This window comes from Crassostrea angulata, chromosome 8, assembly GCF_025612915.1.
Source record: "Crassostrea angulata isolate pt1a10 chromosome 8, ASM2561291v2, whole genome shotgun sequence".
Taxonomy (NCBI): Eukaryota; Metazoa; Mollusca; class Bivalvia; order Ostreida; family Ostreidae; genus Magallana; species Magallana angulata.
In genome coordinates, this window is record NC_069118.1 from 30,027,118 (window position 1) to 30,039,415 (window position 12,298).

The 12,298-nt window shown below is 32.6% G+C and overlaps 1 protein-coding gene across 1 annotated transcript in view; it reads right to left on the reverse strand.

Annotated features, from left to right (window-relative positions):
* Positions 1-12,298, reverse strand: part of LOC128157927 (plexin-A4-like) — a 90,679-nt gene that overhangs the window by 54,887 nt on the left and 23,494 nt on the right. Inside the window, exons 4-6 of the mRNA XM_052820599.1 lie at positions 5,790-5,896; positions 5,514-5,643; positions 1,179-1,341 (exon numbers count right to left, since the gene is read on the reverse strand). Coding sequence (XP_052676559.1) covers positions 1,179-1,341; positions 5,514-5,643; positions 5,790-5,896 — 400 coding nt within the window. The remainder of the gene's footprint in view (positions 1-1,178; positions 1,342-5,513; positions 5,644-5,789; positions 5,897-12,298) is intronic.

Below are 12,298 nucleotides of genomic sequence, written 5' to 3' on the forward strand. Positions count from 1 at the left end.
GTACAAGTAACGAACGATATTATTACTGACTACATACTGGCCTCGTTTATTCAATACACACCGAACCCGATAACTAACCCGAACATTAAAAAATTGGAATTTAAAAAAATAATTTTCTTGAAAATATGTCAATCAGACGCTACAAAAGTGTAAACTTGATCTGTAGTTTGACATTTTGAAGCTGTTCAGCAAGTTTCATATTATTCCTCAAATGCATAAAGAAAAAAAGTGTGGAAAACTGAAATGGGACAAACAGATGGACAGACAGACGGACGGACGGATGGACAGACGGACAGACAGACGGACAGATGGACTGACAGATGTAGAGGAAAGCTATAGTCCCCACCGGTGAAACCGGTAGGGGACTAATAATTTAAGTATAGTCTACCCCAGTACTGGTTCTATTTTGAGATTGGATACTCTGCCCTTGATTCCAAACGCTAGCTACTGCTGTAGAAATGGCGCTTAAATATTTGGTAATCAGTCTTATAGAACTCTGTTGTATGAATACATACCACTAGAAAAAATTTAAAAAATTGTTTGTACCATAAAAAATCTGAATATTTTCAAGGTATTTATATTAAAATTAGTTTCATTAAAATTCAATGCTTCTGAATAAATTACATTGAGCTTAATGATTATCTTCAAGTACTAAATCTTGATGATTTGTGGTTAGGTCCAAACACTATTTTACTTCTGGTTTACCAGAGCAACTGCATAGGAGAGTTAATTAAAATCAACTTCCAATAAAAATATCTAAATAAACTTTACAATTAACAAATTGAATTACATTACAATTACATTACTGTTTATCATAAAAAAATATCTATCAGTGAAGCAAAGAAATCGAAGAGCCTGAACATTGCAATTGATAATTGATCAACGGCACTACAGTAAAACTCGTTTAGTACGAACACAGATAGAACGAATTCTCGGATATAGCGACGTTTTTTTGAGTCCCCAGTAAAATTCTTAAGAAATCTTTGCAAAATATTATGGTTATAACGAATTTGGATAATATCTGTATATTCATTATACTATAATGAATATACAGGTATAGCAAGCTGATTTTAAAGTCCAAGAGTTGTGCTTCTTGCAATTTTTAGCAAATAATAATTATTTATATTTATATAAAGTTTAGAATCTTAAGTTACTGTATTGAATTGCTGATACATTACATGATATCCTTTCTGTTCTGCCACTGTTAGTTTCTTCCGGTATTGTACAATTAATCCAACCAGGTGTAATATCTTGTTGTATCGATGTATTACCAAGTCTGCATGTCATGTTTTCATTAGTTTCAAGTGGTGGCACAAAAGTCACAGACAATGTTACTGGCTTCTGCATAAAAAGATATCATTTATTAGAATGACTAAACATCAGTTTATAATGCAATTCTAGTTAAATATAGCATGAAATTAGCTAAAAAAATAATTATTCATCTTTAACGTAAAACATAACTGAACATGCCTCAAAATATGACACACATTAACATCATTTTTTAAAATAATGGGTTTTATTTTCTGCTTTTATTACGTGTAATAGAAAATTGAATTACAAAGGGATGAAGTTAGTTTGTACCAATGTTATGCATGAAAGCAAAATATCCGGACACATCAGTTTACGGATGATTTTATATGCGAACAGATTTATCATACGTTATTATATCTCATTTATCTGGGATTCCGCATTCCGGATATGGACGGCCTGTTTTTACCACAAAAACACAGTTCAACTATCAATTTTGTTTTATTTAGGCGGACTGTAAAATTTTAATACTACAGAAATTTTACGTCCGTCAATTGAGTTTTACACCTTTTCAGGTGTTAGACCCTCATGAGTAGTTTGTATAAACACTCTAACTCTCAAACTACTGACAGTGCTTATAGTTAGACAAGATTAGTGATGGATCACTGTACATGGCTTGGGTATCTTTACCTGTATACCTGTCAAGTGTCATCCCTTTTTAAAGCATCCTTTTTCCAAAAGATGAATTAGCAAAATTAATTTTTAAAAAACTGGAAAGTTTTACATATTTTGGTGGTCAATCAAATCAAAGAATTTATCTTAAACAAATTGTCTCATGAATGCTTTGTTGGATTAAGCAGGAAGTAGACAAGAAAACAAAATGAAAGCGTGTTAACCCATCATAAGTGCATTTGTGGATCTTGCAATTTTCCAGCAAGTAACAAATAACTTTAATGATGATTGAAAAATAATTTTTTAAAATAAATCATCAACTATTGCGGAAATTGGCATGTTGTGGAATGTAAAGTAAAAAATATATAATTGTAACAATTTTTGATGTATGATTGTTTATTTGTATTTATAAAATGCATTTCATATTCATTATTGTATATTAGTAACAACCGGAAGCATTGTTCCTCATTATTACAGACCCTGAAACGTACTACTACACCAAAAAAGCGTGCGACTTTCGTGCGAGAAACGTTTCGTGTAAACCGTTTAGCGTTTCGTGTAAACCGTTTAGCGTTTCGTGTGAATCGTGAAGCGTTTCGTGTAAACCGTGCAGCGTTTCGGTTAAAGCGTGTAAATCGTTTCGAGGAAAGCGTGCGAGAATCGTGTGAAACGTTCATCAGATTTCATTCGGAACTCTCTGACAATTTAATTGTTTCAAAACAACGCCCGTGTTTTACATTACTTTAAACTGTTTGTGATTAGCAAAATTCTCTTTGTAGGTATACTCATGAAAAATCTTTAAGAAATGATATATTTATCTTTTTACAAATTGAATTAATTTTTAACAAACAAAAGAAAGGTACTCGTATTAAAAGAAGACTAGTTACAATGTACTGAGACTATTTGGCTGTGTACAACAAGCACACAATGACCTCGGACATCGGGTAAGACCTGCTTTTGGCTGAACCTGTCAATCAAACTCTGTGTATTCGTTTTCATTGGATGGTCACGCGTCTCTTTTTTTGTCAATAGCCAATAGAAATTTAATGACTTCAAGGTAGTCAGAATTAGTATTCAATGATGCACACAATTTAAATGATATATTATTTAACATTTATTTGAACAAAATTAAATATAAACATAAAAAGAAAAAAATATACTGTTCATATCTATAAAATGCGGGAATCCCGATTAAAAATATTTCCACAGTTATCTTAATTATTTAAACACTTATACCGGAAAACAACAAATCTTAGAAGTAATTACATGTAACACACTGGAATTTGCCTAAAATGTACACATACAATTAATTCTTATGAGAATCTATATGCATGGTACTTAATTCAAAGAATTATGATAGATACTCTTTACGCCGTTATGTGGGGCGCCGGTTATGTATACGAATATTGAGTTAAAAATTTAAATCATTTTTATTTTTTGTTCTTTCCGAAATCCAAAATAGTAATGACAACATTCTTTATTGTTTAATCGATGGATTTTTGTCTGTGACATTTATTTACCCGAATGATACGACACAAGAAATAAATCAATCGGTTGTTTTATAGCATTTTTTTCTAACTTTTGTGACAAATTTAATTTTACATAACTTTCAAAATTATCAATGTAAATAATCATGGGTTTATTTACTGTTAGTATTTTTACATCGTATTGTCTGAAACCAATAGAAATACTAATGTGAGAAGAAAAAAACACATCTTGTCGAAGACTGAAAAACCGATTTCAGTTTGTAATCATACGGATTTTATTTTTGGTATTGAATATTGAGTTTCGGTAACTGTTTTTCTTGATTTTTTATTATTTACGGCTCTAATAAGAATCATGATTATTTCTTTTTAACCAATAGATATATTTATAGAAGTAGTATTTTTGCTAATTCTGTGAACAAATATTTATTTGCTTTGAATTTTAGTACCAAATCAATTTAATTAATCAATTCAATACTTATGTACCTATATGTTTCTAATATCAGTATTTCTATTATTTCGTGTTTTCTTTAAACTTAATTCTTACTAACAGAGTCAGGGTAAAAATCCGAGAAGTCCCGACGGAAACGAAAATCGATCAGGATAAAAGCGTGTCCAAAGCGTGTGAAAAGCGAGCAAATCGTTTCGTGCGAAAATCGTTTCGTGTAAACCGTTCAGCGTTTCGTGTAAATCGTTTAGCGTTTCGGGCAAAGCGTGCAGCGTTTCGTGTAAACCGTTCAGCGTTTCGTGTGAACCGTTTCGCGAGCGTGTAGCGAGCGTGTGGGGTAGTAGTACGTTTCAGGGTCTGTATATGTCTAAAATGTATTTATTATCTGTTGTATATCATAGTTAACCTTGCAATACATCCCATGTTTATCGTATGTTTTGTACTTTCATATTCTCATTCTTCCGGTTGCAGGAACTCATGTGTAGCTTTTACCTGGAATAAGTCAATCGAATGGGTTGCGCAACCTCACGTTAGGTTGTTTGACTCATATATAAACGTGAGCATTTAAGACATTGAGTTTAGTTTAGTTTAGTTTTGGAGTTAGTCAGTTGAGTTGTTTTTTTTTTAGGTTTAGAAGTCAGATTATTTAGAAGTTGTTACCAGACAGTGTTTTACAAAGTCGTAACCAGACGAGCCCAATATGGCAAGGTAATTGAATTTGTGTATTTTATGAAATTATACTTAAAGGAAAATTTACTATAATTGAACTTTATTTGAATTTCGGGGAATTTATTATAAAATCTAGCAAGTGACGCTTGTTGATATCTTTCAAAATAACCTCTACCAGGTTTACCAAGCATAAATTTGCTACCAGAATTTAATTGTAAAAGATCAGATTGAATTCATCCTATCTTATACGAACTCATTAAGGCAAAAATGTTACATAATGTACATGTAAATAAGCACCTATCACACGAGTTTAGATATATTCAGTCATTATTAAAATTATAGTCCGATTAATATTTTTCCTCATAAAGTAACGATATTAAGCCATGTTTCTTACCGGTAATTGTATAAAAATATGAATTTTAACAGACAATTTTAATTTGTTGCTACTTTGTATTAAAGGCAAACAAAACAGTATTAACTCTCATTACAATCAAATACTTTATCATTTGTGAGAACAATAGACACATATCATATATCTGGATGCTTCACCTATCCGGACGATTTGACATGGGAACAAATGCATCCCGATAACTGAGACTGCACTGTACCCACCCCCATCCCCCATGCCTGCCCTTAAAGAGTATTCAAATATGTTTCCTAACATGAACTTATAGAATAGCAAAAATGTTTATTTTTGTGTTAACTTTTTAATGATGTCACAATGATTAACGAACATGCTTATCGTTGTACGATTGCATTATTGTGAATATAAAAACATGGTTATGTTAATAACTCTAAACAATTTGCTTACTCAAACATAAATTTAAGTAATAAACAGCAATGTTAAAATGTTCAAAGGGATATGAACTTGGCTTGTACGTCATCAAATCTTCTAAGAAGACCTTCTGGCTTCAAAGGATTTGATCACGTGACCAACCAAGTTCATATTCGGGTGGACTTTCAAACATTCTAATATTTCTTAATGTTCATACCGTGGTTTGATCCAGTTTGTAAGCATATCCTGATGGATAATCCTTAAACTCCAGACTCAGACATTGGTTTTTCACAGATGGAAGCCAGTAATCAGTACCAACACTTGCACATTCCATTTTTGTGGTACATCTACATAAAACAAAACCACCAAGTCATGAAACTGAAGGACTATTTTACATATCATTACAATACTCTTACTTAGCAAGATCAATCTACTGTATGCAGGACTATTTTTCATTCCTTCCCCCCAAAATCTTGATAGTACATGTATATACCTATTGCTGGTCACACACCACCCACAGTTAGCGTCTCTGACGTCCATACATTGCTGACAGTTGTCAGAGTACTCTCCACACTGGGTCTCCTGAATCAATTTCACGATCTGAAAACAAAACAACAATAGATGGGTGTACAGATTTTAAGTTGGATGTAAATAGCTTTATGTCAAATATTAGGCAATGAAGAAATTTTGAAAACCTAATACATAATACAATCATGTATTATAAAAAAAAATTATTATTATTCCCGCACTATCTAAAGAAAGTTCGGGTATATTCTTGTAACCCTGTTCCATCCGTCCGTCTGTCACGTTTTACTTTCTCAAACTGCTCTTACATCTTATAAACCAGCAAACTAAACTCTTGGAGTTTAATTGGGGTGTCATGTTGTTTTGTAAAAAGGTTTCAAAAGTGGGGGTCAAATAATTGGTAAAAAATGACGTTTTTTCTCGAACTCCTCCTATATCTTCAACAGTAGACAAATTATCTCTTGGAATATGTTTTAGGGTATTCTACAGATGCGCAATAAGGTTTTGGAATTTTGAATTTTGTCCTGGGGGTCATCTAATGGCTGAAAAATGATTTTTACAATAAAAACTGTTTTAAAAAACGACAACATTTTTTGCAGTAGCCAAATGATCTAGAGAATGATTGGGGGTGTCATTTTGAAGTGTGATCAGGTTCCAGAAATTTATCTTTTATTAAGGGGATCAGTGGGCAGCCAAAAATGAAGTTTTTTTGCAAAAATAGTATGGTTCCCTGAACTTCTCTTACAACTTTTGGAGTAGCTACGTCATCTCCTGGTATATAATTGGGGTTGTCCTATAGATAAGCATTAAGGTTTACAAAATTTAAATTTCATCCTGGGAGTCAAATAGTAGGAGAAAATTGAGGTTTATCACTCCAAAAAAAAAACATAGATCCCAGAACTCCTCTTATGATTTAATGGATAGACAAATCATGTCTTGGGATATGATAGGGACTGTTCTATAGATGAGCATTAAGGTTTTAAAAATTTAAATTTCATCCAGGGAGTCAAATAGTAGCAGAAAACTGACATTTATCACTCAAAAAAAACATAGATCCCAGAACTCCTCTTATGATTTAATGGATAGACACATCATGTCTTGGGATATCATAGGGACTGTTCTTTAGATGTGCATTAAGGTTTTGAAAAATTAAATTTAACCCCAGGGCCACCTACATACCGTTTGATGCCCTTCAGAACAAGAATATATATGGTTAAGGGGTGGGAATCTGAACTGTTTTCGAGATATCTGTGCACTTCCTGTTCAAAGGGGTTCATGACCACCCCGGGGCCCATGACCTACATACTGTTTGATGCCCCTTGACACAAGGAACAAGAATATATATGGTTTAAGGGTGGGGATCTCAACTGTTTTGAAGATATTAAGAGACTTGCTGTTCGAGGGGGTCAGGACCACCCACAGGGCCCATGACCTACATAACATTTGCTGACCCTTGACATAAGGAACAAGAATATATATGGTTTAGGGGTCATGACTTTAACAGTTTCAGAGATAGATGGTAATTTCCAATTCTTGGGGATGACCTCAGGGGTCAGATCTAATAAACCCTATATATATATTGCCAATAACAGTCAATATATGATTATAAAACCCTATATTATTATCAAAAGGGTGTGCACCCACACTTTTTTTTGCAATATAGACCTAACCATTAGGCACATAGCATCATAGAGGGTTAAGTCCCCCCACTTTGTCTCACAGCAAAGATAATTGTTCCTAAATTTACCTTGAAAAGATGAGAAAGGTATACTTGCCCCCCTCCCCCCACCTCCCTTTTGACCCATGCGTGCACGGGTTGACATTACATATTGGACATTTACGAAATAGATACATCGACACACAGTATTGTTGACATTTATGTAACAAAGCTTTAAGCCTACAATAATGCTTTTAATTTCACTACACTTTCCTTAGTTAGAATAATCTAACTGTGTCTTGGGAATGGCCCTCACCACAGTTAGAATGCCTCCCATATACCAGTAATGCAGCAGAAAATTGCAGAATCGCTCCAAAACGATTTTTTAGAAAAATTAATGAAGTTGCATTGAAGATTACATTGAAGTTACATTGAAAATTAATCATAATAAATGTTTTTGAGACTGTAAATACCTTTCATCTAAAAATTTAATCAATATATTGGAAGAATTAAACACTTTTTCACCAACTTACACATATTTTCTTTGCTACAGAGACAATACATGGAACACATTCTATCGTTAAACCGGGTCCGTAAGACATTTATCATTTTAACAATAAAACATTCTATCTTCACTCTCATAAGAAATATAAATAAATATGAATTTTTTGCATGGAATCAAATATTTTTTTGCCATCACAAAGACAAAATTAAAGTAAGTACATGTACTAAATTTCTATGTATAATTTCTCTCATAAGAAAATCATATATATATTTATATATATATGTGTGTGTGTGTGTGTGTGTGTGTGTGTGTGTGTGTGTGTGTGTGTTAGAATGCCTTCCATATACCAGTAATGCAGCAGAAAATTGCAGAATCGCTCCAAAACGATTTTTTAGAAAAATTAATGAAGTTGCATTGAAGATTACATTGAAGTTACATTGAAAATTAATCATAATAAATGTTTTTGAGACTGTAAATACCTTTCATCTAAAAATTTAATCAATATATTGGAAGAATTAAACACTTTTTCACCAACTTACACATATTTTCTTTGCTACAGAGACAATACATGGAACACATTCTATCGTTAAACCGGGTCCGTAAGACATTTATCATTTTAACAATAAAACATTCTATCTTCACTCTCATAAGAAATATAAATAAATATGAATTTTTTGCATGGAATCAAATATTTTTTTGCCATCACAAAGACAAAATTAAAGTAAGTACATGTACTAAATTTCTATGTATAATTTCTCTCATAAGAAAATCATATATATATATATTTATATATATATGTGTGTGTGTGTGTGTGTGTGTGTGTGTGTGTGTGTGAGTGTGGCAAATTTCCAATGAAAATTTACACTTATTTGTATTATCGTTTCTGAGTTTTTTCATGCAAATATGATATTGTGGAAATAAAGATCCCATTAGAGTAAATGTAATGCGCATGCGCACGATTGTAAAATCCAAAAAATCTAGATGATTTTCTGGATTTTTTGAGGAGTTTTCGTTGATTATAAATTAGCAAAGCTTAGTGGAGAAAATATAAATTCAAATTGGTAATCTTCAAGCCAATGATGTTTAAAATATATAAAACAAAAGACGGTACTCTTCCGATTTATCGGTATTAAATCCCAAAAATTCGAGTTTATTATCTTAATAAAGTTGTATATAGATAAATGATGCAAATTCTAAATGTTTATACCCTACATCCATCCCCCCCCCCCAATCAAACATGGTTCTTAAGATTCAGTCTTCTTACATTCTTACATGTGTACAGTGGCAAATTTTAAATCATTTCTTGATTGCTTTTTCTCTCCTAATGCACATTAACATTTTGGAAAATGCTTAATTTAATTTTTAGGATTTATTAAAAAAATGTTATATGCATGTGTATTCGCCTATTTGGGGCAAAGCAGTGTCATCAATAGGCTACCCACATGGATTAAACACTACATATGAATACTTTATTATTTCTAGTTCTAGAATATCAGGGTGTCTCCAAGGGGGGGGGCATAATTTTAACCTATATACAATTTGATGCGCAATGACACAAAGAGCATGAATAAATTATATAGTTTAGGAGTGAGGATCTCAAAAGTACTTTACACCATTTGATGCATCATAATGACGTTAGAATTTTTCTGTTCCATGGGGTCAGAACAATCTCATAGGGTCATGACCTACATTGTATTTGATGCATTATAATACATTAAGAAAGAAAGACTCCTTCCTTCCTCAAAGTACTGAAGTACTGAAAGCCGGGCTCTTTTGGTGTCTCTTTATGCATATTGTGTAGTAAAGACTGAAAATTTCTCTCTCTCTCTCTCTCTCTCTCTCTCTCTCTCTCTCTCTCATTCATGCTTTTAATGTCGGCAAAGCATCAGAGCGACCAAATTTTGTATGTCTAGTAGAAAAACGTTCAACAGTTGCTGCCTTGAATTTTGCAACAAGCGTTATATTATATTCAATCCCCATTTCTTCAACGCCTAGCAAAGTAGTTCATGGAAATTCATATGCGCATTGTATGTGTCCAAAATGCATAGTCTTGTTTTTAACACGTTATTAATAAGAAAACTAAAAAAGATAAACAACTCTCTTGAAATTTAAAAAAAAGAAGCAAAATGCCAACACTTTTTACAAAACGTGGCTCTTTGTGTAACTATTTGGTATAGCAGAAGCTTTTACTTTGACGGTGTTTGGTTTTTTGTTTACTTTTGAAGTTGTGCTATTTATAGTAACATTGGCGATTTACCTGCCTACAGCCAGGACTCTGCTTTCAGCTGAGCCCAGCTAAAAATGATAAGTTACTACACTTACTTACATGTAATACACAAAATTAATATGATTCAAAATTGTTACAGGGTCAATATGGGGTGAACTCAATAGTGTAAGTCTGACAAATGAAAAAAACTTTTACAATTAAAATGACAGAAACTTAATTTACAAATGCAATAGGATAGGTAACGATGATAAGCTAATTCAAATATTAAAAGATGATGATACAGTATGCTGGCAAAGGGAGATCACTTATTTAGAAAGTGAAAGTAATACTTATGTACATACCAGTGTCTCATAATATTGTGCTACTATACATGTATGTATCATGAGTACGTACATTGGTCAACATCATAATGATAATCCAAATAGAGCACAATATGAATCACCTTTAGCTGATCATCACAAAAGAAATGTTTATGCATGTTAACTAATCCTTTTCTGCATATGGAAAACACATACATGCATGTATGTATACACCATGTGAAACCCATTTAACCGAAGAGCTGGGTAAAACTATTAATCGCTAATGAGACCTGCAGACCTGTGTTTTGTACATAACTTCAGACAAAGATCAGTTATTAAAATATTTGTAACATGCATGTTCTTTTATGACCTATTCTTCAAAACCTCTTGCACTATTTTATTAGGTAAATAACAGCTTTAAGGTGGCTCTATACACCACTTTTGATGACGCAGTACGCAAAAAAGTAAATCTGGAAGCATGCAATTCCGGTACTGGCTGATTTAAAATAAGGCGAATTGTATGGGGACCGCTCTTGTGAAAAATTTGTTAAATGAATAGATTTAATTTGATAATAGGAAAATTAATGTAGTATGTGACACCTACACGTTGTGTGGTATTATTTATCAAAATAAAATCAAGTATAATTTTTTAAAAAACATAATCCGGTGAATATAATATGCAGTAGTGTACAATACGCACCCCCCACTTTGGGCCTGAAAGTGGTGAAAAAAAGCTTGTTGGGATGTTTAATACGCATCAAAAAAATTGCCCAAACGGTGATCTTGAGTATCAACAAAGCAGTTATACTTTGTATGCACACTCAACTTCATTGCGGGAATACACTACCGGAAATAAGAAAAACACAATATTTTTTTAGATACGGATTTATTGTTACTAATACATCGCGGTAATATCTTAATTTCATAATCAATGTTTTAAATAGACCTAGTATTAAATATTCTACCATAAATAAAATCAACTAATTTTAACATGTTAAACAAGCGTTATATAATTGTTTAGTCATTACAACTCCTGTGTAGTGAAAAATGGACGATGTACAGGTATGGAGATTACGGACCTAATTAAATTCTTAAATGATTCCGATCAAAGTGATCAATTAGAGGCCTGGAACATAATGAAATATGTGCACAAATAGTTGTGTTGTGTATAGTACACATAGCCTAAGGGGAGTGTCTGAGATACCCAAGGTGTCAAGCGTTAGCGGTGGGGGAGCACAACTGTTTCAATGGCTTCAATTAACGGAATAGGTTATAGAATTATTTATATTTATAATTATTTGCAATAAAACAATTAGCATTACATGCAAATGATTAAAAATGAGCCAAATGATGTGTAACTGTTTTCAAAGATTGGTTACAAATGGCACGTGGCCCTCCAAGCCCGTATTCTATTAATAACAGCTGTAATGGCGGCATACACGGAGATCAAGAATGGGCAGTTCAAATTAATTTTGAAAGGCCATTTTGAAACAGTTTATTTATAAACATACTTTACGTATACATTTTCTTTAATTACACGCTATGACAATCATTTCCTAAGGGTTAAATAATAATATAAATGTGATAATGATTATTGTTATACTTTCATGTTAAATACTGAAATCTGATTGGTTCAGATGCAGTTCATAATCCGTTCTATTACCCTCAGCGTAAGCAACGCACTTAGCAACGGGTAACATTAAAAATTGTTACATGCGCGAAAACTATGCGCGTACGGTTCGCTGTAGAATTCACGTTATTCCTATATAAAAGCTGTAAAATTTTCTTA